This window comes from Dermochelys coriacea, chromosome 1, assembly GCF_009764565.3.
Source record: "Dermochelys coriacea isolate rDerCor1 chromosome 1, rDerCor1.pri.v4, whole genome shotgun sequence".
NCBI classification, from domain to species: Eukaryota; Metazoa; Chordata; order Testudines; family Dermochelyidae; genus Dermochelys; species Dermochelys coriacea.
This window is the reverse complement of record NC_050068.2, coordinates 155,644,383-155,672,295: the sequence shown is the minus strand read 5'-3', so window position 1 is coordinate 155,672,295 and position 27,913 is coordinate 155,644,383. Positions and strand designations below refer to the sequence as shown.

Sequence of the window (27,913 nt, the reverse complement as noted above, 5' to 3'; positions counted from 1 at the left end):
TATTCTATGATTCTATGATTTGTATGGGGTTTCATTATCATGTTTAATTTAATGAGACTTTCCACTGACTCAATGGGAGTTAGGTGCCTAGATCCTTTTGAGGATCTGGGCCATTTAAAAAAAAAAAAAAGAGTAACATTTTCAAAAGCACCTATCCTACTTATCACAAAATATTCACTTCTAGGACAGGTTTCAGAGTAGCAGCCGTTAGTCTGTATCCACAAAAAGAAAAGGAGTACTTGTGACACCTTAAAGACTAACAAATTTATTTGAGCATAAGCTTTCGTGAGCTACAGCTATAGCTAAGGTGCCACAAGTACTCCTTTACTTCTAGGACAGTTTGTGTCTTTTACAAGATTACCAGGTTGCAGATTTTCAATTACTGAGAAACAATAAAAGAGCAATTCTTCTTTTCAACCACCATTCAAGTTCCACGGTTAGAAGGGGAGAGGTGAGCAAAGCGGATGTGTAAGAAATGACACAATCTAGAGCTCAGCAATGGCCTTTGACGTGTGCCTTTCCCATGTACACAAACTCAACTAACAAAACATAATGTTTAAACTTTTTGTTCATGTTAAAATTCATGCCTCTGGTGCTCTGTTGTTCCTGCTGAGGCAGTTCCGATGTAAGCGTCCTTTGTATGCCCTACGCTTGTGCTACGGATATCCTTCATTTGTCTGCATAATGTACAGATGAGAACTTCTTGTTGTTATTTTCTAATGTGATGATGGGTGGGGCATCAGGGCCTGAAACAGCTGCACCAAGCAGAGGAAAGGTAACTATGGCAACCCAAGTTATCTGCATCCTCCATGCATTTCCTTACCCCACCCCCCACCCATATTCTTTCCCTCCCAGAACACAAACTTATAGAACCACCAACCAGCTGGCAGGATGAGGACAGTTTCTGGCTCTCATGGACCAAGACCCTCTCTCAGTGTTTAAGGACTCTCAATTGCAAACTGAGATCATCTAAAGCACAAAAAGTGGAGAGTAGGATAGCATCAAAAAAGGCAGAGCTTGCAGGTACCACTGATGGGGCTCTGGATGTGTTACCTTTGCTCTAATGTTCTTGGTTTATTGATACTGCTTCAGTTTTTGACCCTTAGCTGGAGTCCTTTCTTAGAAGCAACAGTTTTTCCTTCTTCTGTGCCCCATGTCAAACCCAGCTACAGTTTTGGACGGACTTTCCTGGGACTCGATAAATGTAATGCCTGCATCGGAACATCGATTTGCAAGAAATTCTTTAAAGAAGAAATAAGGTCAGAAACTCAGCACAATAATTTTGAAAACATTCTGCATAGTAACATGAAAAGTGACTGTTAACATTTCTAAGTACTTTAGTGAAAAAGAACTCAAAATGTAACTTATCCCCAGGTTTCCATTACAGTGTCAAGTTATTATAAATAATGTAGATTAGTATTTTTAAGATGACAAAATCACCACCAGATTTGAGCCCTGAATATGATTTTTAAAGTAAATTACATTTTTAAACATTAACTTTCTGCTGCTAAATTGGCATTGAACCAATTCAAGAGAATAGTATGCCAGTTTACTTAGCTGTCTATGGAATTATTTTCTGCTAAGCAGCTGACCAAAGAGAATTTGTCTTTACAAATTTAAGCTACTGATAGACTGAATTGAGTCACTGTAAACATGGCATAAACATTAAGAGCTACATTTTTGAAACGTTAGCACCATATGTACCACATTAATTATATAGAATTTCATGCACCTGTTAGTTAAGTTCAACCAAAATATAAATCTGCAAGCACAAAGACAACAGGTACTTTTGCACATCAGATACAAAGAGCCAATTGCATCTGGAGTTTTCATTAAGAACTTGAGGACAACTGCAGATATTACACATATGTCTAGATGAATTAAACATGCACCCAAGCAGTTATTAGATTGATTTTACAATTTTCAGACTCAAAAGCATCACACACCATATGACACTAGGAAAAAATGTTACTATGGTAGAGGAGGAGGGGAAAACCAGAGATTTACAGGGGAAAGGTTTATTGTTTTTATTATGATTTATAAGCACTCTCTCTTTTATAGATCTAAGAGCCCCAGGCATGGAGGAAATTATTGTAGTAAAATTGTAGTTTTAATACAGTAATAAGTGTAGTAATGCTAGACAAATTACTGTTTTTATCTTTAAGCTATTATATAAAATGTGCTATAGTAAAACCATAAGGATTTTTCTCAGACAGGTTTAGCAATTCTATAGGATCATTGAGGATTATTATTTGCCCTGTGGTAATGGTGAAAAGCCCCACTGTGAAAGGTGCTGTTTGAACACATAACAAAAAGATGGTCCCTGCCCTGAAGAGCTTACAATCCTAATCATTCTGGCATTCCTACATTGACTAGCCCCTACAGCAAGTCAATGGGCCCACAAGCAGAATAAAGTACTACTCAATGCAAGAGTAGCAGAAAGGAGCCTTACTGTCCAATTATTTGTACTAAAGTAGGGCAAAGCAGCCCCAGCAAGGACCATGCCTCATTGTGGTAGGCAGTTGACAAATGAAGTCTAGTCCCTGCCCCAAAAAGCATATGGCTAGATCCACAGCTCGTATAAATCAGCATAGCCACACTGATTTCAATTAAGTAACAGTGATTTGCATCAGCTGAGGATCTGGCCCCCTAGGATAACACCAACAGTCTTAAAATGAACTAGGAGCACTCTAACCTGCAGGTGCACAGATAATTAATCCGGTGCTAAGGCTGGATGATCACATGGAGACTGCTCTGCCTCTGCCACACATACAGCCATGGCGTTTAAGGCCGGAAGGGACCACCAGATCATCTAGTCTGATTGCCTGCAGCTCACCGGCCACCACCAGCACCCACACTCTAAATCTATGTGCCAGTAATAGCATTGGCACTCTGCAGCCATTGGGGTGGAGTATTAGTAATCACCCCTCCACAACCCCAGGGGACAGAGAATGTTGGTATGAGGGGCCTGAACAGTTCCCCATGCACCCTTTTTAAGACCAGCACTGCCTGTAGCAGGTTAAGCATGCGTAAGCTCTAGATATTTGTGTGACAACCCAGCTGATACCTTAGTACAAGATTGCTCAGCTGTGTAGCCTGCCAAAGAAGTTCTATACATTGGCTTTACTCCTCTGGGTTATTCGTAGTAATAGGAGTAGAGGATTGGCAATGTGCTCACACCCTTTCCTCCTGAAAAGTCTAGCACAGAGGCACACCCAAGTAGAGTTGTAACTGGCATTTTCACTATCCACTTTGCCTTTGAGAAATATACAGAGGCTCCATAATGTCAGAGCTCTTTTCCCATGAGCCCTCTGTAAATCTATAAGTAATGTGGTGTATATTCTTTAAAAGAGGAGTTCATTGCTGGCTTGCCAAGTGGGGGTTTGTCTCATTAAAAGTAGTGAAGCAAAAATTACTAAATTCTCTGGGGTAGTTACAGTTTGTTCAATTCAGTGCTGCAAAGTGGTAACAAGACATGTTTGTGCTGGGAGCATTTTGAAAAGAATAAACATTTAAATGTAAAACTCCGATTAGCTTTAAACATTGTTTTTTCTGCAGTGGTTAACACTGCCACTCTACTTGGCTTCCTAGACACAAGGTTTTTTGAACAACTAACTGCAATCCAGTCCTGTAACTAATTCCCAACACAGGAATGCTATTCTTAAGAGAAATAGGGGAGACTGTCAATGGGACTTGTGCTCCTAAATCTTCTAGGTGCTTTTGAAAATCTCACCCCCCGCATCCCCATATATAAGTTATACAGCATCATCAGCTAAGCAATGTATGTATTTCAGTTACAGCATGCTTAGTTCATTTTTTCCATCAGTCTGGGGAGCTACTGCCTGCCTGCATGCTGGATTAACCATCAAGGAAATGTGATCTGTGTGTGAGGATGGGAAACAGGATGCCTGAGTTTTCTTTCCAGCACTGCTACTGACTCATGGCTTGGTCTTGTGCTAGTCACTTAACCTAGCTTTGCCTAAATGTATCTGTCTGTAATGAAGGTACTAATCCCTGCCTGCCAAGTATGTTGAAAGGCTTAATTAGTTTGAAAAGCACTTTCAGATCCTCAGCAGAAAGGGATTATAAAAAAGCACGTTATTATTGTGGCCCCATGCACTGATGAAACTTTATAACTGGAAAGTATATTATGCCATCAGTGTGCTGGCTATATATGATGCCAAATACAGGAGTACTTAAAACAAAGTCAGATTCCCCAGAATTGTGTTACTATGCCTTAAGATTTGCTGAGGAACCTTTCATTCATTCATACTCAAACTAATGATCAGTATTGGACTTCATGCACCTGTATATTGCTCAGTTGAAGAGGCAGCCATTTGACTATAGCTGTATGATCCTTTGGGCACCAGGTCCAATGCATATGCATATTTGAATTATTCAAATCACAAAGCACACATGAGCTCAAAATTTTTAAAAAATTACTGCCAATTGTGGCTATGTTAGCATGTATTGTGTACTGTGTGAGGCAGGGCTTATGTCCTTCTGAGTTTGTGCAGTACCTCACACAATGGGGCTGCGTATTGATTGGGGATTTGAGATACAGATGTAGATTTGATTTCATATTTGACAAAAATCCCTAACATAGACCAAGTTTAGACTCCACATTGCCTTGAACCTCAAGTCCTACAAGCATAAGGGTTTAGAACACTCAAGTTTCAGCCAAACTCCACCTCTAATGCTAACCTGTCTAAGTATGCCTCTGGTTAGAATCTTGTGTTAAACTAACCACAGCTGAGGAGCTGTGACGAAAGGCTCGTGATTGTGTAAGCCTTGACATTTGACAAGGTAGGGACATTATAACATTCAAAAACCAGTCGGAGAACACTTCAATCTCTCCGGTCACTCGATTACAGACCTGAGGGTGGCTATCTTTCAACAAAAAAACTTCAAAAACAGACTCCAACGAGAGACTGCTGAATTGGAATTAATTTGCAAACTGGACACAATTAACTTAGGCTTGAATAGAGACTGGGAGTGGATGGGTCATTACACAAAGTAAAACTATTTCCCCATGTTATTTTTCCCCCCCACCTCACCCCCCACTGTTCCTCAGATGTTCTTGTTAACTGCTGGAAATGGCCTATCTTGCTTGTCACCATGAAAGGTTTTCCTCCTCCCCCCTTACCCCCCGCTGCTGGTGATGGCTCTTCTTAAGTGATCACTCTCCTTACAGTGTGTATGACAAAACCCATTGTTTCATGTTCTCTGTGTGTATATAAATCTCCCCACTGTATTTTCCACCAAATGCATCCGATGAAGTGAGCTGTAGCTCACGAAAGCTTATGCTCAAATAAATGTGTTAGTCTCTAAGGTGCCACAAGTCCTACTTTTCTTTTTGCGGATACAGACTAACACGGCTGCTACTCTGAAACATGTCGGGACAAAATCAGGAAAACCAAGGCAAAGAATGAGTTACAGTTGGCAAGGAACATTAGAGACAAGAAGGAGTTCTTCAAATACATCAGACAAAAAAGAAAGATCAGGGATAGTGTGGGTCTGCTGCTCAGTGGAGAAGGTGATCTGGTAACAGAAGATGATAGGAAGGCAGAGCCGTTCAATACCTGCTTTGCTTCAGTCTTCTTACAAAAAACATGTGACCAGATGACTCATCTAGTTACTATAGATAATAAAGGGGAAAGGATGCAGATTGAGATAAGTAAGAAATGTCAGAGGTCTTCTGACCAATTTGAATGAATTCAAGTCTGGGGGCCTAATTCTACTTACCCGAGAGTACTGAAGGAACTAGCTGAAGAAATCTCATAGCCACTGTAAATAATATTTGCAAACTCATGAATGACAGGAGAGGTCCCAGAAGACTGGAGAAGGGCTAACGTAGTGCCCATCTTTAAAAATGGGGGAAAGGAGGAGCCAGAAACTATAAACTACAGTCAGCCAGATTTCAATAACCAGGAAGCTACTAGAGCAATGTATAAGATATTCAGTGTGCAAGTACCAGGAGGATGAAGGGGTAATCATTAGCAGCTAGCATGGATTTACTAAGAACAAGCCAGCTTGATTTCCTTTTTCAACAGGGTAACTGGTTTTTTGGATATGGGGCATGCAATAACATAACATACCTGAACTTAAGCAAGGCTTTTGACGGAGTCCCACATGACATTCTGATAAGCGAGCTGGAGAAGTGCGGGCTCAGCGGAACTACTGTTAAGTGGATACATAATTGGTTAAACAACCACAAACAAAGAGTAACTATTAATGGAATAATGTCAGATTGGAGGGAGGTCTCAATTGAGGTCCCACAGGGACATGTTCTGAGTATGGTGTTCTTTAATGACCTGGGTGTAGGAATAGAGAGCTCACTGATCAAATTTGCAGAAGACACAAAGCCGTGGGACGGGGGAAGAAGTTGCCAACATTTTGAAGGATAGAGCTAAAATTCAGAGGGATGTTGATAAATTGGAGAACTGGGCTATAGAAAACAATGAAATTCAACAAAGACAAATGTAAGGTGCTACACTTAGGGAAGAAAAACCAAATGCACAAGGACAGAATGAGGGATAACTGACTTGGAGAAGGATCTGAGAGCTGTGGTGGATCACAACCTCAACGTGAGTCCATAATATGATGCTGTTGCAAAAAAAAAGCAAATGCAGTTTTAGGTTGCATTAACAGAGGCATAACATGCAAGTCATGAACGGTGATAGTACCACTCTACTCGGCGCTGGTTAGGCCTCAGCTGGAGTGCTGTGTCCAATTTTGGTCACCAATATAAAGAAAGGATGTAGAGAAACTGGAAAGGATCCAGAGGTAAATGACAAAGATGATCCAAGGGATGGAATGCAAGCCATGTGAGCAAAGGCTGAAGGAACTGGGTATGTTTAGTTGGGAAAAGAGGGGATTAAAGAAGGGACATGATAGCAGTCTTCAAATACTTGAAAGGCTGCCATAAAAAAGGTGGAGAAAAGCTGTTCGCTCTTGCCGCAGAGGACAGGACAAGAGGCAGTGGGTTCAAACTATAGCATAGCAAATTTAGATTGAATCTCAGGAAAAACTTACTAACTGTCAGAACAGTAGGCCAATGGAACAGACTGCCTAGGGAGCTTGTGGAAGCTCCTTCACTGGAGGTTTTCAAAAGGAGGCTGGATAGGGATAGTCATCTGTCTTGGATGGTTTAGACCCAACAAATCCTACATCTTGGCATGGGGTTAGACTAGATCACCCTTGTGCTCCCTTCTACCCTGTGGTTCTACAATACAGCACCAACACACTCCAGGTGAACATGCATGAAGCCAAGGGCTAAAAGCCTCCAATCTCACTAGCAGTGCCCCAGTCTGAATTGCACATCTTGAATGGAACCATTCCTGGTGAGCGGTGCTTTGCTTTGTGAGTATTCACAAACTCCAAATTAAGTAGTGTTAAAATGGAGCTTGATGGCTGTGATTGTACGCCTGTAGCAGCAGGGGACTGGACTCAGTGGCCCAGAAGGTCCCTTCCCGTCCTATGTTCTCAACTTAAATGAGTTCTTATGAAAGTTTGTACAAAAACAAAACTTTATTTTGCCAGGGGCAGGGAGGGACGATGACACTGCTTGAAACAGATAAAATGAAGGAATTTTACTGGAGAAAAAGGCTAATATTCTGTATAATTCTTTATGCGGCAAATTATTCTCTCACCTCTAGAAATCACCAACCAGGAATGCATTAAATATACTAATATTTGAAGTAGGATCCTAGAGCAAAGGCAAGCTGATTAATTCCCTCATTATTTCTCTGTGCTGTTTTCCTGACAAAGTCAAAAAGGTTTCCACTGTAGCTTTCAAACTTACTTTATTTTGTTAACGTCATTTCATCTATTTCACCCAACCCTCAATGGAGACTCTTGCCAATCCTATTTTAGCTTCAAATTATTAACATTAACTTATGTGGCGATGCAATTAGGAAATGCTTTCCAATGCTCTCAGGGACGATTATAATTAGGAAATTTTTATTGGCACCGCACGTTTGACATTAGGCTAGCAAAAAGTTAGAGTTCACGCCACATTATTCAAGTGTGTTACTTGCAAAATATTCAGCTGTGCCCCTAAATTATTACATATAAAATGTGTGTGTGGGCAGGGCTGAGGGGGCTGATAGAAGAAAAATCTTCAGAATCTAATTACATGGCCCATATGCTCCCCTCCTGTGCAATATTGTGTGGATGGGAACAAGTTAGTGAAAAATCTCCATGGCTACACTGAAGCTGAATACCCAGAACATTTCCCCCCACTTCCCTGCCCCCAAAGAAGTGGGGAGGTCAGGCACCCAGTCCTCCAACTCCTGTCCAACTTTGTGAAAGGATTCCCCTTTGCACTCCCATGAGGCACCGTGCCCTAGCTATGAGAGCACAGCAGGATCAGCAGCCAGTGTCATAGGCCACCAGACTCCAGCTGTGCCCTGTACAGACTCCCAAGGCTCAGTATGTATTAATTCTGTCCAAAGCAATGTTAATTTTTCAGAAGGTTTTCCTCATTTGAGGGTGGTGAAGCCAGCCATTTACCATGGCTCCGCCTTCTTCTGGCTGTCCATTTTTCTTGGGTGACCCATAGGCTCATTGCAGAAAACCAGCTGCCCAGAGCAGGGAGTAGAATAGATCTGGTTGGAATTTTTCAATGGAACAGGTTTCCGTCGGAAAACACTCATTCAGCAAAAATAAAAAAAACTCACAGAAGAATAGTAAAAATGAAATGCTTCAACCATGCACCGGGTGATTTCAATAAGAACATTTCTGTATTTCCAACCCAACATTTCAGAATGTTTTTTGTGGGAAATTTTGACTTTTTCTTTCCATTTCAGGATGAAAAGAAAAGGTCAAAATGTCAGAATTTCCCACACAACAAAAATGGAGTTTTGACCAGCTCTGCTGCCTAATCCTTTTCTCCAGCTACAGCGCCTCACCATGGCATCTGCTGAGGATTTTGTTCGCTCCACCCTGCACAGCATGGCTCACGGCCACTGGGGAATCCTCTGCACTATCCGTTTTCACATGCACCATCACAGTGATTTGGGGGGCAAAAACCAGGGGCGCAAAGAAAGTTCATTAGCAATTCAAATAGGAACCAATTGGTGCTGTTTAATGCACTTTTCTTCTGGATGGAAAAACACATTTCAGTCCTCAGCGGGTATTTGTTCACTTTACAAAATCACCATACTCTGCAGCATGGCTGATCATTATGGTATCACAACCATAGGAATATCTGGAATGGAACTGGGACATATCCATTCTGCTACCAGCAGTGACAACCACTACTCCCCTAGGAATTGTAGTGATGAGACAACAGCGAAACATTGGTGATGCAGCGATAATGCAGGAAGTCCACAAAAAAGCAATTAACTGACAACACCACTGATTCGTGGACAAGTGATTGTACGTTCACAACCTAAACTCAGATTTGGGTTCATATCCAAAACTGACATCAAAGATATGTGGCGCTTAATAATGCACATAACACAATTAGACATGTAAATCAGATATTTGCGTATACACACACCCACAGCACTAGTAAGGGGTCTAATTAGCCGTGTGCAACAGATGTTTTACACATGCACCCATGGCACTGGGGTACACATCTTTGAAAGTTTGGCCCTAAAGTGCAATACTACAAGGGGCTGATACAGTGAATCCTTCCAATGAGATATTAAAGAAAGGTCTATGCTGCCTTTGCAGAACAAATTAAAGCTCCTGTAGCAGTTTTAATAGAGGGGATAGTAGAGATCTGGGCCAGCCCTGAAGAAGAGCTCTGTGTCAGCTCAAAAGCTTGTCTCTCTCACCAACAGAAGTTGGTCCAGTAACAGGTATTACCTCACCCGCCTTGTGTCTCTCATATTCCTGGGACCAACACCACTGGACGAGTGAGAGAAACTTACAGACCTACGTGTTCTTCCACAGGTACCTTGAGACTCTAGAGTTTTACTTTTGTTTTCCACAGCAGCACCATACACTCTAGTAGCATCTATGTTCTCTGCACAGCATTACAAGAGGATGAAACTACAAGGCTCCAGCTGGGTTCCAAATAACAGTGTTTACTAACTACACAAAACCATACCAGGCCTAGCTAAATATGCCTAGCTAAACATGTACTCTGGCAGGGCTCTGGTGGCTTCTGCATTACAGGACAGGGTGGCTACTAGAGTGCTACTAAACTATTTAAAGGGCTACTACCCAATTTCTAGCACTATAACAACTCTCATTTTCCTCAACTGTTTGTAACTATCAACTGTAAGCACGAAATGAGAATCTGTTTAGTTACCAAAAGTGTTTTTCTTCATTGAACATGCAAACTTTTGTTAGCGTAGGGCTTCTCCTAAATACAAGGCTACTGGGTTGAGTTTTTGTTGTTCAACAAAAACACAACACACACACACACACACACACACACACACACAAATTTACATAAGGTTTGCCAACAGGTCTGGGGAGTGGGGAGAGAGAAGTCCTAGAACAAATGTGGAGCCTCCTAAACTTGCTAGTGTCCTTTTCACCATTCCCCTCTGCAATTTGAAACATTTTAGAAATGATCAAATCCTTTTTCTAGCCCCTGGAGTTTAAATAAGAATACTGCCAATTGTGCTTGAATTGTCCATGTGGCTTATTAACAGAATCTCCTCTGGGAACTTGCTTTGCTTTGGCAGGTTTGACAACTGGCTCGCTTCTCATTTAAAACTGCCTCCCGACTACTTTCCCAGTTACTCCGGGAACTACACAGACGATGCCAAAAGCTGGAGGCTGGTTGAGATCTCCAGGTTAACCACCAAATACCAGCATGACCAAGCTGACAAGAGAATCTGTGTTTCCCTTTCCAAGACAAAGAGCTGCAGCATCGAGCATGTCTTGAGGAAGACAGAGAGATTCCAAAAGTGGCTGAAAGCAAAGCGCCTCACACCAGACCTCGTGCAGGTGAGTAGGCAAGATCCTGTTAATGAGGAGCACACCAAGTTGGCAGCTACTGCAGTTACCTCCTGTAACAGAGTCTGGGGGGAATCTCTGATTGCTTCATTTGTTTATTTTTTAAACTTCATAAAGAATCAAGGACTGTGACTCACTGGAGCTGCCTAAGCTCTAAGCTTGCAGGGCTCCACAAGAAATAAGATTTTGATGCTCTCAGAGCACTGTAGTGGGGACACAAGAAGAGGGGGAAAATGTCTTCAGCGCCACATGGATGATTCTCACATAAAAATGAATCAGAGGTTAATATCCTCTGATATTATTATAAAAGTGGGAGTGTGCTAATAAAATTTTGAAGGAGAAATTAGTTAAGGACATTGAAGTCAATGGTAAATGGGACAAAATACAACATGGTTTTGCTAAAGGTAGATCATGCCAAACCAACCTAATCTCCTTTTTTGAAAAGGTAACAGATTTTTTAGATAAAGGAAATGCAGTGGATCTAATTTACCTAGATTTCAGTAAGGCATTTGATACCGTGCTACATGGGGAATTATTAGTTAAATTGGAGAAGATGGGGATCAATATGAAGATCAAAAGGTGGATAAGGAATTGGTTAAAGGGGAGACTGCAACGGGTCCTACTGAAAGGCGAACTGTCAGGCTGGAGGGAGGTTACCAGTGGAGTTCCTCAGGGATCGGTTTTGGGACCAATCTTATTTAATCTTTTTATTACTGACCTTGGCACAAAAAGTGGGAGTGTGCTAATAAAGTTTGCAGATGATACAAAGCTGGGAGGTACTGCCAATTCGGAGAAGGATCGGGATATTATACAGGAGGATCTGGATGACTTTGTAAACTGGAGTAATAGTAATAGGATGAAATTTAATAGTGAGAAGTGTAAGGTTATGCATTTAGGGATTAACAACAAGAATTTTAGTTATAAGTTGGGGACGCATCAATTAGAAGTAACGGAAGAGGAGAAGGACCTTGGAGTATTGGTTGATCATAGGATGACTATGAGCTGCCAATGTGATATGGTTGTGAAAAAAGCTAATGCGGTTTTGGGATGCATCAAGAGAGGCATTTCCAGTAGGGATAAGGAGGTTTTAGTACCATTATACAAGGCACTGGTGAGACCTCACCTAGAATACTGTGTGCAGTTCTGGTCTCCCATGTTTAAAAAGGATGAATTCAAACTGGAGCAGGTACAGAGAAGGGCTACTAGGATGATCCGAGGAATGGAAAACTTGTCTTATGAAAGGAGACTTAAGGAGCTTGGCTTGTTTTGCCTAACTAAAAGAAGGTTGAGATTGCTCTCTATAAATATATCAGAGGGATAAATACAGGAGAGGGAGAGGAATTATTTCAGCTCAGCACCAATGTGGACACAAGAACAAATGGGTATAAACTGGCCACCAGGAAGTTTAGACTTGAAATCAGACGAAGGTTTTTAAACCATCAGAGGAGTGAAGTTTTGGAATAGCCTTCCAAGGGAAGCAGTGGGGGCAAAAGATTTATCTGGTTTTAAGATTCTACTTGATAAGTTTATGGAGGAGATGGTATGATGGGATAATGGGATTTTGGTAAGTAATTGATCTTTAAATATTCAGGGTAAATAGGCCAAATCCCCTGAGATGGGATATTAGATGGATGGGATCTGAGTTACCCAGGAAAGAATTTTCTATAGTATCTGGCTGGTGAATCTTGCCCATATGCTCAGGGTTTAGCTGATTGCCATATTTGGGGTCAGGAAGGAATTTTCCTCCAGGGCAGATTGGAAAGGCCCTGGAGGTTTTTCGCCTTCCTCTGTAGCATGGGGCATGGTTGACTTGAGGGAGGCTTCTCTGCTCCTTGAAGTCTTTAAACCATGATTTAAGGACTTCAATAGCTCAGACATGGGTGAGGTTTTTCATAAGAGTGGGTGGGTGAGATTCTGTGGCCTGCGCTGTTCAGGAGGTCGGACTAGATGATCAGAATGGTCCCTTCTGACCTTAGTATCTATGAATCTATGAATCCAAGCCAATCTATTTTAACTTTCTTTTGTAATGATCAAGACTAGAACTGGCAGCTTTTTACAAAGCTCCTTCAGTTCCATTCTGCCTTCTCTGCTGATCACTACTGGTCCGTCAACCCCTTAGGAAGCATCCCACCGGAAATGATTGCCAGGAAGTGCTCTTGGAGAATGGTGGGAGAGAACAAGATTAAACCCCAGGGAGGAGAGGTAGAATGAACCAACTAAGACTTTAAAACTAGGATTGTTTTTAAAGTGAAGGAGGGTTGGGACAACCCCGGGACTACGAAAAGTGAGCAGGGAACAGATGTGCAGCAAACTTTTAAGAAATATGCTGATCTTACAAGTCTCTATTCTCCAGCCTGTGACTTGGCCCATAATGGAGCAGAATCTAAAGTCCAGATCCAAAGATACCTAATTGCAAGGGCTCAAAATCTGAATCTTCCCACCGTTTGGGATGCTTTAATTCAGGGATCAGATATAACCCCTTAGAGAAATAGGTTCAAGCTTTGATCTGTAATCCAAACTGGGATCCTGTCTGAGCCATCTACTTGTTGAACACCCCAATATGGCAAACCTCATACATTCAAAAATCATGAGTCAAGCCCCCCAAAATCCTGAGATTTCAAAATAAAATAAATAAATAATTATTAATAATGTTTTTTTAAACCTCCCCAGGTTTGAGCTTTAAGGAACACATTTTCAAGCTTTTCTGTGCAACCATGAAGGTTAGAAACTTTGTTTTCTCCAATGAAAGTTGAGATTCTCATGTAATCACTTGATTCTAGGAGCTGGGGCTTTAAGAAAGTTGCCAATACTGAACCCTGCTACAATGATTATTTATCGGTTCCCTTTGTCACTGAATAAATGACTAGGCTTTTTTAAAAACTGCACTTTTCAGTTGTTTCTTTCCTCTGAAAGCTTAGCCTTCCCCCCACTCCTAGAGAGGGGATTTATAGCATGCAGCAGCCCTTGGTGAGGACAGTACCATTCTCTGTCATTCTCTGTCTGTCACCACTACTAACTCCCTCCCTCCCAGAGGGCCAGGGAACACCTGCCTTCTCAGCTGATCCCAATGCACACTGTGGGTGCATGAGAAGGAAGCACTACACTGAGGGGCCACCCAAGATTCCCTCGGAGACAGAGCACATGAGTCCTGTCACCAGGGCACTGCAGGACTCACTCCATGGGCCTGGAAGGAGCCCAGAGGCACCGGATTAGGATTCCTATTTCTTAATCTCTAGACCATCTATAGCAACATGTGTCATGCAAGAGGAAGTTTGCTGGCCTTTTTATTGGAATCCTTAAATGTCACAGGGTAAGCGAGGCGAGACAGGTGTGTCAGTCTCAGCTTCAGGGAAGCCAACGGGTGGTTACTGCCACTAGGGAGAGGGAGGAGATGAGAGAGATAAAAAGCCTATGGTGCAAGCTGATAACCAGGCAGCAGAAAAGGCGGGAGCGGGTTTTAAACAAACCAGTTTTGGAGAAGCACTGAGCTCTGAGCACCTGCTGCAGAGTGCGTGAGGAAGGCGCCGTTCCCACTCCAGCCAAGGGGCAGGGTGCTGCCTTTTGCCGAGGACGGCTTTCAGACAAGAGATCGACACTGCCCACCCCCCTGAGCAAAAGGTTGTAGTGACTGCTAAAAAAGGAGGGAAAGGAGCGGGCTGGTGGCTGGGATGGAAGGAGGATCATTCAGCTGAGTGTGTGTTCTAGAAAGGTCACTCTGTAAAGTGGGGATCTGCTTTGAAAAGGAACCTCATAAAAATGTCAGCTGTATCCCACCAGATCCGTTCCCTGGGCACATTCACTCAGCTCTGCTGACTCCTAGCAATAAGGAGTTTCTGCTGCTTTTTACTCCTGCTAACCTGCAGAGCAAGCACAGCTGAGACTGAGTGAGCTGTAAATCCACAGACATCATCAGTAACAGGGTTGTTGACTAAATTGCGATCGGGGCATCTGTGCAAACCACTGACAGCACAAGAGTTACCCAGGTATCACTAAAAGAAAAGGAGTACTTGTGGCACCTTAGAGACTAACAAATTTATTTGAGCATAAGCTTTCGTGAGCTACAGCCCACTTCATCGGATGCATTTGGTGGAAAAAACAGAGGAGAGATTTATATACACACACAGAGAACATGAAACAATGGGTTTATCATACACACTGTAAGGAGAGTGATCACTTAAGATGAGCCATCACCAGCAGCGGGCGGGGGGGGGAGGGAAGGAGGAAAACCTTTCATGGTGACAAGCAAGGTAGGCTAATTCCAGCAGTTAACAAGAATATCAGAGGAACGGGGGGGGGGGGGGGGAGAAATACCATGGGGAAATAGTTTTACTTTGTGTAATGACTCATCCATTCCCAGTCTCTATTCAAGCCTAAGTTAATTGTATCCAGTTTGCAAATTAATTCCAATTCAGCAGTCTCTCGTTGGAGTCTGTTTTGAAGTTTTTTTTGTTGAAGGATAGCCACCCTCAGGTCTGTAATCGAGTGACCGGAGAGATTGAAGTGATCTCCGACTGGTTTTTGAATGTTATAATTCTAGACATCTGATTTGTGTCCATTCATTCTTTTACGTAGAGACTGTCCAGTTTGGCCAATGTACATGGCAGAGGGGCATTGCTGGCACATGATGGCATATATCACATTGGTAGATGCGCAGGTGAACGAGCCTCTGATAGTGTGGCTGATGTGATTAGGCCCTATGATGGTATCCCCTGAATAGATACGTGGACAGAGTTGGCAACGGGCTTTGTTGCAAGGATAGGTTCCTGGGTTAGTGGTTCTGTTGTGTGGTGTGTGGTTGCTGGTGAGTATTTGCTTCAGATTGGGGGGCTGTCTTAGGCTTGAATAGAGACTGGGAATGGATGAGTCATTACACAAAGTAAAACTATTTCCCCATGGTATTTCTCCCCCCCACCTCACCCCCCACTGTTCCTCTGATATTCTTGTTAACTGCTGAAATTAGCCTACCTTGCTTGTCACCATGAAAGGTTTTCCTCCTTTCCCCCCCCTGCTGCTGGTGATGGCTTATCTTAAGTGATCACTCTCCTTACAGTGTGTATGATAAACCCATTGTTTCATGTTCTCTGTGTGTGTATATAAATCTCTCCTCTGTTTTTTCCACCAAATGCATCCGATGAAGTGGGCTGTAGCTCACGAAAGCTTATGCTCAAATAAATTTGTTAGTCTCTAAGGTGCCACAAGTACTCCTTTTCTTTTTGTGAATACAGACTAACACAGCTGCTACTCTGAAACCAGGTATCACTGTGGGGCTAATAGGTTCAGCAGAACCTTTATTACTGGCAGCAAGGTGGAGGGAGCCCAGTGTGACTCTCAGAGCCGGCAGCTAGACAAATGAGCACATTTGAGCTGGAAGATAAAATAAACCTGGGACAGAACAGAACATCTTTGGGAAAAGGCTACTCACTTTTTGGAAGATATATTGTACTTCATCTAATAGTCGTATAAAAGAGGAGAAGGAAAAGTAACTGGAGGTTACAGCAAGTGTTCAAAAATATTCCTGATCTAAAGTTCACATTTTCTCATAAGCTGCTTTACATGAATGTCTCTTTTGAAATCCTACCATGAATTGTTTCCCATATGCATTAAAGCACTCTCTCTCCACAAGATGGCAGTGTGGAGTGTTTTACTGGTGCCGAGGTGGGAAAACCAATAGTAGAGCAGGGCAAGCTGGTGACACCCATCTGGTGAGCAAGTTTCATGGGAGGTTGTGTATAAAATTGGGCACTATCATGAGAGTGGGGCAGAATTACTTTAAATCAATGGCCAAACAAATGGATGTGCTTAAAATATCTATCTATCTATTGAACTCAGGAAACCTATATGTGTCAAAATGGAGAAATTCTTCCTGAGACCTGCTATAGAGATGTTTCATTATCCAACTTCTACTCCTCTCCCTGGGGATCCTGTCTGATCAAAGGCCCTTGCCACTACATAAAGCCCCCTCGCTCCTCCCACACTTCCTCTGAAACCCACTTTCAGTTGGGCTGGACTGTGTCATAAACACACGTCACACAAAGCAAAATCCCAATACATGGTGAATTCTGTTCGAGGCCTCCCCCTCCACCCCCAGCATTGCAGCCTACTTTCTCCTATAGTCTAGGATTTCCTCTGTGCACATTTGGGAATGCTGAATTTATGTAGGCTCCCTCATGCCTGAGAGCCAAATTGCTGGTGCCAAGGCCAGGGCATCATTCAAACTCAAGAACAAACTCAGTGAGCACATTTCAACAAGTTTTCAAACCTTTCTAGTTCTATCAGTCAAAGCAGGGCACAGTACTCTGCAATCAACAAAACACACCTTACACACTGATCTAGGATTGCAGCTTTCACAGCTGCATGCATCTTTGAATCTGAAAGTGAAGCAGAATAGCATGAACTGATATCACTGAGTTTTAATGGAATATAAACTTGGTCCCCTTTAGAAGTGCAGTTGTTTTCCCCCTCACTTTTAATTCTCAGTAAAGGTGAGCCCAAACCAATACCTTCCCTAAAATCCAAATGTGGATCCAAATTTTGCAAATGGCCACTCTTTATAACGGGCTGAACCAAAAACCTGGAACCAAACATCCCCAAAATGTGTGGTGTTTGAAATTCAGAGCCAGGTTTTCTGGTTTAGTCCCACTGTAAAATGAATGACAGGGGTTTTCTGTGCATTTCTCTGACCTGTTCAGCTGTAGAAGGTTGGAGCTCTCTCAGATACCCCCTCCTGAGATTTAAACAGCAAGAGCTCCAGAGGTGTGTCCCCTCTGAGCTGTGATTTCAATGGTATGGTATTTGCAGTGCAAATCCATGTTGGGGGCAAATGGTTTGTTTCATGAGATGATAAACAACTGAAAATACTTAATACAAGAACTATTCAGTGATTGGCATTTCTGGTCATGCTCAGGGTTCTATTGATGTAGTCAAGGTAGCAGTATTTCCCATCAAACTATGGTCACTAAGCTGGTGGCTGCACCAGCCTCCCTGTAGCTTAGGATATACAAGAGATCTGACAGAAACTACTGGGCTTAAATAATTTTCTTTTACAGAACAGAAAATTATGACAAACCTTAACATACTTGTGAAAACCATTATTTCATGGTCTGTCATTTTGATTCTTTTCACTGACTGCCCAACCTGACCCAACTATCAATTGGGCTGCCTGCCACAATGATTATTTCATCTGCCAGTGAAAATCTTTATTGCAAGCTACAAATGCTTCAGTACTGAAATCATGCTTGCCCCAGAGACAACCTTGATTTAACTCTCTGTTTGTGTGCATCACTGGATTGCACGTATTAGCCTATACAGTAGTAATAGCGACATGCTGTTTTGTCTGTGTTTCAAGCTCCACAGTTCATTGCTTTCAGCGTCAGAGTTCACATCACGTGCTGCTTGTTTTTTTTCCGATGTGAGGTGAACAATAAAAAGGTAGGCTAGTTTCAGCAGAGATCTCCTGCAGGGCAAATTTCTAATTCTAACAACGAAGAACAGCTAAGAAAAGGTTTGAGGCACAAAGATGTGAAAAATATCAAGGTACAAGAAAAAACCCTCGAGTTTTTCAACTTGCCCATTTTGCACATATAAGTTACAATGTGAAGCTGTTAATCAGGCCGATAGTCCAGCTCCCACCACATAACCACCACCTTTGGGTATCTGGCCCCTGAGAAGCAAGATTTAAAGCCTCACTTTGCTCATTAAATGTCAGCAAGTATTTCATTCATATGATGCCTGCTCCTTTGTAGGAAAGTATTTGTGATCCATAGCCATCTCCCAGACCCATCTCTTTTTGACTTATTGCCTTGTTGCTAGAGATGTGCCTGAACCAAACCTCCAGGTCTGAACAGACCTGAACTTTAAGTGGAGAAGGATAATGCTGGAATCTGAAGCTGGAACAAGATCCTGATTTTTGCAATAAACCTCTATCTCTGTCATGGGCTGAACCGAACCCTCAGATTCAAATACCCAAAACCTATGGGTGGTTTGAAATCCAGATTCAAATTTTTTGCAGCCTGGATTAATTTCTGATTGTATTAATTCACATAATATACATAGCAGTCAATCCTTAGTGTGAACCGCAGATGGCAATGATTCAGGATTGAGTTTATCCCTTCCTTGACTGTTTGGCAGTACTTTGTGATTGTGGTAGTATAAAGACAGGACAGTTGTGCTGCAGAGGTCTCTTCCGTGTCAGGAAGAGCTTTGAGTGTGTTTGCACAAATAAGCACACACACACACACACACACCAATTTGTATTCCGCTGCACGTCATGGACTAGAAAAAAATTCCATTTGAGTGAAAGTGGATATAGCTGGGTCAGTCCATTATTAGACACATAAACGTGTGATTTTTTTTAAACCAAACTAAATGAGAAGCATTGCGACTCAGCGCCAAACATGCTGTCAAATGAGTTGGTATGTCTAAGACTACGTCTATATGTACAGCAATACAGCTGTGCCACTGCCGAGCATCTCATGTAGATGCTCTGTGCCAACAGGAGAGAGCTCTCCCATCAGCATAATACAACCACCTCCGCGAGCAGCAGAAGCTGTGTCGGTGGGAGAAGCTCTCCTGCCTATATACTGCTGTACACAGGAGCACTTATGTCAGCATAATTTATGTCGCTCAGGGAGGTGGTTTTTCACACCCCGAGCGCCATAATTTATGCCAACATAGGCTGTAGTATAGACATAGCCCCAGTTTCCAGGGTGAGAAGACATTGCAAGGGACTTAAGACATTCTGTAGATAAACCAATTATCTCCAGTGCTTTGAATGGCAAGATCTTCAGGTATGTGTCCAGTCAGTGGATTTTGTCTGACAATTTTACAAGGTTAGATTTTAATTTTTAAATTGGCTCTCTTTTCAGCCGCAGAGATGGCACTGTTCTTTCCCCCTAAAAATGTTGACCCCACTCCAGTGAAGCACTTAAGATGTGCTAAACTTTAAGCATGTGAGTATACCTATTGAAACTCATGGAGCCTCTTTACATGAATAGTGCTTTGCTGGACCAAGGTCTTTGGTAAGTAATTAAAATATTAAGAAGTTGTATTAATTGTTGATATAAATGTGGGAAACAGGGACTTCACCTATTAAGCTTCCAGCCTTAATCTTCTTCATTCTGTTTCCATGCCATAAATAGAACTGGGCTCAAGTCAGAAAGTATGAATGAGCACAGGCTGAAGATCATTTAACTTAACTGGGTGTGTTCTGGCTCCCAAATTAATGACAAACATACATTGGATACTCCTGCATGTTCATCCTGACTTATATTTCAGATTCACTTATCTGCTCCCTGCTGAACAGTGTGAATGACACAGCTACAGCATTCTGATCTTTGTACTGGAAAAAGTGCCAGCCATAATTTTAATTAGGAAATCCCCAAAATAATTCCATAGCAAGTGAACAGTGTGATCACCTCACCAAGTTCATATAATAGGATGAGCTATGAAGTTGGAAATTACATTTTTTAATTGCTTTGAAGTATTACCTTTTCTGCTCCTACAGCATGTAGTTATGGGTCTTGACGTTTGCATTACAAACTCCTGTAGGCAGCAGGGCTTTCTAACTTTGACTGCAAATATTTGCATACACTCTCAGCTGCAAGAGAACTTGTCACCACTTATCAACCATTTAACACAATTCTGCTTGGCTCTTCCCCCTCCCCCCCCCCACTCCTTTTCCAAAGGAAAAGTGACTCAAAGTCAGCAACAACATGTCAGAGAACTGTAAGACAGAATTTGCCATTTTTCTGCTTAGTTTTGTGTTAGACAAAGAATAAATATCTTCTTGCTAATGCTGTTCTGGAAGAGAGAAACGTAAGAGGACTAGTAACATTTAGACACTGTCAGAGTTAATTCTCTGTGTCATTTCTCCATAACTGACCAAGTAAAGTGCATGTATTTTAAAAATTAAGTGATGTCAAAGTACATCAGTGTAAATAAACATTGCTATTTATACCAGCTGCAGATTTTTATGCACTTTCATAACTCAGATATTCAAATACAGAAAATGCAACTTACAGTGTGATGAATCCATAAACCTGAGAATCATTTGTTGCTGGTATCTACAAGAAAGTATAAGCAAGACATTAAACCTATATGTAAATTATTTAAATCTATATGTAAACCTTATCAGAAAGGTAATATACAGGCACATCCTATACAGGCACCTACATACAATATGTATATAGGAGTTTTACATTTTATCTAATGACAGGTTTCAGAGTAGCAGCCGTGTTAGTCTGTATTCACAAAAAGAAAAGGAGTACTTGTGGCACCTTAAAGACTAACAAATTTATTTGAGCATAAGCTTTCGAAATGCATCCGATGAAGTGAGCTGTAGCTCACGAAAGCTTATGCTCAAATAAATTTGTTAGTCTCTAAGGTGCCACAAGTACTCCTTTTCTTTTTACATTTTATCTAGCATCCCTAGTGAATAATATCATAGAAAAAGATCAGCCATAGGCTAAGTTGAACACGGATGTGCTTGGAAGATGCTCTTTGAAAGAAGGAAGTGACTCACTGAAGGGAGAGGGCTCCAGAAAGATGGAGAGTACAAGTGAATGAACAACACCCACTCCAGAGATTTGCATGGAGGGGCACAGACCAGAGTAGCAAAATTAGTTCAATATACTGACAGAGAGGCAGATAGGAGCGAGACCTCCTGGTTGGATTGGTTGTTTCAGAAACAGTGTGCCGTTTTGAGATACCTGCATGAATACATATTTTAGGGAAAGTCTGAAACATGGGACTATACCCAAGGTAGTTCAGGGTTTAAAGAAGAATCTACTGTAGAATATCCCTAAACTGCTCCATATTGCTAACAGTAATTGAGAGGAACCCTTTATAAAAAGGTAGCTGTTACGGGGATCTGATACAAACCTGCTGGCCAAGTTATCAAACAGCATGTAGAGCAGATCATCATATTTCAGCCTAGTACAAACTTGCAGGTGCCAAGTATAGTCATCCCAAGTATCTTCGTTCTTTCTTACCAGGGGCTACCTAGTCCAATGCTGCGCTGTCCCTCCCAGCGGCTCTTAGACAGAATAGTACGCCGCTATGCTGAGGTGCCAGATGCTGGCAGTATCTACATGGGTCACCTCACAGACCGGGACAAACTACGCCTCCTCTACACGCTGTCAGTGAATGCACATCCCATCCTGTTACAGGTACGGTGCCTCTCCCTAGGATGAAATATCCTGCAACCAATCTCAAGCCCCTCTGCGAATAGTGCGTATGATGTTCTCCAGTTGCTCAGGACATGCAGCAGGTACTTGACTATCCTGCTAAGCTTTATGAACCACTACTGTTCCTTGCACCTCACTGAGGCTTAAAAATTAAGCCAGCTCTGAAGTACCTGGGCCCGATTTGTGTAGGTGTGGAGCTCTTGAAGCTCCCTTTGAAGGCAGAGAAAGCTGCAGGGGCTCAACACCTCTAACAATCAGAACCTATATGGATTGGAATGCAAGAAAACAACAAAATTCCAGTGGGTTCCATTTGTCTTGTTAATATATTGCATTAAATCACAAATAATTTATCATCTAAACAGAGACCAGGCACACTAGTGTGCATCAGGCACACTAGGACTGAACCAAAATTCAGTGCTACATTTGGGCTGACTGGATTAGCATCATCCTCTTTCCTCTTCCTAAGAGCCATTTCAGAGGGAACCTCTAATCCCCCTCCACGGCACTGTCCACTTCTTTCCTATTCCTCATGGCCAACTCATATCAACCCCTATATTGTCCCTTTTCCTACAGCACCCTTCCCAGGACAAGTTATTTTTTGACTCCCCATCTTTGTCAGTTGTCTCAGATCCCATACACCCTCCCAGCATTGTCCCACACTCTCACTCATGCCCAAAAGTGACATCTAGAATCTGGGTAGACTGCAGGTTTGAGGCTGATCTCCAGGACCAGATTTTCAAATATGCTCAGTACCCATCTGCTCCTATTGCTCTCAGTGGGAGGTGCCAGATATTGGGCACTTTTGAAACTCTGCTGCCACCTGGGAGCTGTTGGATGGGTGCCAAGTTCTTTTGAAATCTGGCTCCTGGTCACTAGCAGACACTTGTCTTGTGCTTCACTCTGCCAGTGGCCTCTGTTCAGATCATCTCTTTGACATTCTCAGCAAACTTCGCTTATGTCATCATGGAGATCTGCTTACCTCAACCTGCTAGGTCACTATGACGGTGTACGCTAGGGAGCATTTAGGGTAAGCTTTTATCTTGACAAAGCTTATTAATCCACTTCAAAATTTAGTAGCTAAAAAAACACTTGACAAAAGAAAAATTAAATCTTTCTGGGTCGATTTCATTTCCTAAATGTTTTTCCAGAAGAGGGAACGGCCGCCTTTAATAATGCTCAGGAACACAGAACTGGCATATCAGGACGTCTGCTTAATCAAAAGTAGAAGTTCTGTCTCTGCAGTGCCTGTTTCAGAATGCATTAGGGAGCCTAAAAGAAAGTTACTTTTGAAAAGTAATCATCTAACCAAAACCTTTGGCTTTGTGAGGTTAAGAAAGAGAGATTCCCTCTTGATGTGATGTGGTATGATAACTGCATTGCTTGCAAGAGGGGAGTCCATCCTCATGAATGCAGACAGAATCTTTATGCTATATCACATAGCCATTTATTCTGGGGATGCTACAGAAAAGTATTTTATAAATGGTTTAGAGATTTTTGAAAACTGTTAACTATTTCTGCCCCTTACCTGAATTACCATGGCTTCAACTGCATGGGGCTCAGCAGGAGCCACCCAAAAATAACCTAAAAATCCCTTTTCTATGCCTAAAAATGTCATGACTTTAAAGTATATCATTATCTTGGCCTTTTCAGAGCATTCTGAGTTTCCCTTTCCTAATGGTATAAAACTTCTGGGTCATGAGATCTCAGACTTCACATTCATGACACAAAAAATTTTAGCTGGTCCATGCCTATCCCTGGGCCTCAGTTCCAGGTAATTTTAGGAGAGTAACTCCACGCTGGGGGATGAAAAACAGAAAAACAGCAGCAAACTGATTTTGCAGCAGATTGATTTAAAAGAACAAGAGCAGCGGTTTGAAACAGCTCAGGGCTTTGGAATGGTGGAAGTTGTCTGGGGGATGGAAGATGGATTAGCAGGCAGAGGTGAAGTAATATGGCCAAAGGTGCATGATAAATATATTGTAGGCTTCCACTGTTTATCAAATAGTGCTGCAATTGCTATTTTTCTCAGGAGCATTGTATGTGTGTACATGCACACACGTGCAGAGTATATATTCTAATATCAGACATATATCTGGTATTGCCGTCCAAAGTCCACATATTCAAAAATCATTAGGCAGCCCCAAAAGTCATGATTAAAAAAATAATACATTTTGGGTTCTTGTTATTTGCTTCTCAGTGTTTAGTCTTTAAAGTGCACTGGCGTCATATTTTCATGCTTTTCTATTAAACCATGAGTGCTAGGAACTATTTTTAAAAAGTGATGACCAAGGGACCTCACCTATTCCCATGACTCCAGGAGCTGGCGTTTTAAGAAGAAACACTAATTATAACAAAACTTGGCAACGCTATGATGAGACCACAGTGTTGTCAATCCCAAATGTTCAAAAATATAGAAACAGACCCGCCTCCCCCCAAAAAATCATTACACTGGCGTCACACTTATGAGATATTTAAGAATAATAAATGTAGGGTTATTTTTAGTTATCTTGAGATATTTCTTTGCTGCCATCAGGGCTAGAAACTTTTCTTAAAAAAAAAAAAAAAAAAAAAAAAGAGTGAGTCAACTTTCAGGTAGTAACACAATTCCACCATTTGGGGGCTTTAAGAAAACCCCCAAAATTGCAAGATTCCTGATAAAAATCATGAGAACACAATTTCTTAAAGAATCCAATAATCCTTTAATGCAATCAGAGCCCTCACAGCAGAGCTTGCCAATGCAGCAATAGACAGTGCACCACCCAAAAACACTTTCATTTTCCATTCACTGGCCTCTCTCATGCACACCACCCATCTGAAACCATACAAATACTATCTCTCTCTCTCTCTCTCTCTCTCTCTCTCTCTCTCTCACACACACACACACACACACACACACACTTACTTTACTGCATATTTATTCCTGGAGACTCTGTATGTGTGTAACACCACATACGTACCTCAGTATTTTCAGTGACTAGATCCATTATTTTTCTTCTCTTCCCACAGATTTTCCCAGAAGCGGAGGGATGGCCATTTCCAAAGTATTTGGGGTCCTGTGGCCGACTCATTGTCACTGCCAGCACCAGGCCTTTAAAGGAGTTCTACAGCTCTCCTCCTGAGGTGGCAGCAGATCTGGCTCTCCAGCTCCTCTCTATTGTCAATTCCATGAGGAATAATGACATGAACTATTTCTTTTATTTCGTCCATGTTGATGCTGGCACATTTGGCATTTTTAACAATGGGCTTCTGTTCATCCGGGATGCCAGCACACTGGGAATCATTGACAAGCAGGAAGGTACTCAGTATGATCTCTGAATAAGCATCTGTCATAGGAGGATTTAGCAAAGCAGGAGAAAAAAAATCTTTCACCTGCTATGCTAGTTTTATTTAAAACATCAAAAATTGCTCAGTAAATTGGATAATTAAAAGGTCAAGAGGAGATATTTACTGCCAATAAAACCAGAACCAGTTCCTGCAATGCTTAGATCAATATTCAGAATGTTACATACCTTTCACTGGTACTGTAAATGGTGCTGTGATTAACACTACGATTAAAGAGCATTGGAACAGTTTTTGTCACTACCCAGCTACGTACTGGTAATATCTGTGACTAGCGACAGTAGACACAGCAGTATTTGAATGCTAATATTCAACAGCTTCCACTTCTTTCTTTAAAAACTGCAAATTAATTTTTTGTGATTCCCAGACAGAAACTTTACAGGCCTATCAGAGTTTTAAATATTTGGCCAAATATTTAGATCCTTCCAGGCCATTTTATCCCATTGACTTTAGAATTATTAACAAAAGAAAACCCCTTTTTGTCAGTTTGTCCTCAGTTCAAGCTCTGCCTTTCACCAAGCAAACGGTGATGTAATACAGCACCAAAACTAGAGCTGGGCAAATAGTATTCGTCTAATAAACTTAATACATTTCACTTTTTTCTTTGTTTCCACACTTAAAAAAAATTCATTCAGCTTATGCAGTCATCTGAATAATTCTCAAGGATTCACAAATGTATACTGATTTTGTGAAAATCTTCTAGTGAAACATTCAGTTATATATCTTTTGTATTATTGGTCCAGCTCCAACCAGATCACATCTTGTTTAGTCTTACTGGTTTTGGATGAAATGGAAAATTGAGGCCTTATGTACTTGCGGCAATTTCTATAGGAACTTCAAATTTCAGCTCAATATTTACTTTGGACTAGAGTTCTTCCGCTATTTTAATCGAATGCATTATTCTTATCCCCCTGTCTATAAAACACTGCGGGGTAGCACTGAGTTCTTTTTACCTCAACCTTTCAGAGACATAGATGGATTTCAGAAGTGTGGAAAATGACCCTATACATACATCCTACAAAGTGCTTTGGGACGAAAGGTGCTAAATTAACCTAGGTTATTAACAACATAGGTTACACTATTTTAAATGACATTTTCTTACCAAAATTACAAACATGTATGATTATAAAAGATTTGTACATTTCTAACAAGTGTTTTTATTGCCTTTATTAGGTCTCCAGATGACTGATGGGCAACAGGAATATAAAGACATATTTAGCTGTTTGGCTTCGGACTGCCAATCTGCATTTCCCAACTGTAATTCAGTCAGAGAGAAGCAGAGCCTCGTCATGGTGTGTCAAGAGCTTCTGCCTAAGCTCCTAAAGGGAAAATTCCTCCAACCTGTTCAGGAGAAAATAGACAGGTTCCTAAGGCTCTGTGCAGACAGCTTCAGAGCAGACCAGGAAGTCAGTGATGCCGCTGGAAAGTTGATAGAGCTCTTGAAATCTTTGCAATCTTGCGATTCCCATTTTGCCTACCGCTACCCTGACTGCAAATACAGTGACAAATACTAACAGCTGAGAGAAACTTTTTCCGGAAAGACTGGAGTGCTGTGTACACAGCTCAGCTCTCACAGAAAGCGAAGAGGTTTCAGGATGGAGATGAAAGGAGGATTCATAGAAGCCCTGGCTTTCTAGCAGGTTAACAGAGAGAGGCAGCATAACACACCCAGTATTTCCATCTGACTCAAACACACTTATCACATTGGTATTGGTATTGGTATGATGTGAAGTCTTCACTTAAGTGTTATCACATTTCGTGAATGACCTGAGTTAAGAGATGAATAAAACTTATTAATGCATTTTGGTCTTAGAGGAATTTTCCATGGTAACCATAAAGAAAAATTAAATACTAAGCCATCTTGGTCACTACTAGGTGGAGTAGCATACTGGCAGATAAACAGATCCTGCTGATAGAGACTATACAAATAATATGAGATGAATGGAAACATTTAAGACTGTCCTTGTGGGGCTATATTAATGCCATAAAAATTATCTTCTCTGAATTGAACTATCTGATTGGTTTGCTACCATTATGTTACTATTATGATTGCCAATTAATTTGATGTTATCTGGGATGGAAAGAGGAAATAGATAGCATTAAAGAGCTGAAAGCTCCCATTTCTTTTGTGTCTTCATTTCTCCAACTGCCAGTTGCATAGCACAACTTTTAATCTTTGCTGGGTTGCGAGATGGCAACTGGCATGTAAGGCTGTGTCTACACTGCACCATAGTGCACGTGACACGGGTGTGAATTGCAGAGCACACCAAAGACTCGCCGTCTAACTGCCCTATGGGTACGCTGCTGGCGCAAACAAAAAAGGCACCTAAGGTTGCATTAACATAGTCCTCTTTCTAACAAATACTCTTTTTTTTAAGACAGAAAAGCCCTCAGATCTGATTCACCTAATGTTTATTTTTTACTTTTCCCCCAATACAGTACAATTTTCAAAACAGTCAAAATACTTGTAT

General features: G+C 41.6%; 1 protein-coding gene across 3 annotated transcripts; it reads left to right on the top strand.

Annotated features, from left to right (window-relative positions):
• Positions 1–851: 851 nt before the first annotated feature.
• On the top strand, positions 852–27,564 carry DIPK2B (divergent protein kinase domain 2B). Of its 3 annotated transcripts, none has more exons than XM_038382782.2 (5): positions 852–1,259; positions 10,647–10,911; positions 21,912–22,085; positions 25,110–25,398; positions 26,616–27,564. In XM_038382782.2, the coding sequence occupies exons 1-5, from the start codon at positions 1,033–1,035 to the stop codon at positions 26,954–26,956; spliced, it is 1,296 nt and encodes a 431-aa protein (XP_038238710.1). In that variant the 5' UTR covers positions 852–1,032; the 3' UTR covers positions 26,957–27,564. The 3 variants fall into 3 exon arrangements, with proteins under 3 accessions (XP_038238710.1, XP_043362361.1, XP_043362365.1); XM_043506430.1 differs by lacking the exon at positions 852–1,259 and adding an exon at positions 1,266–1,478; XM_043506426.1 differs by lacking the exon at positions 21,912–22,085.
• Positions 27,565–27,913: the final 349 nt, after the last annotated feature.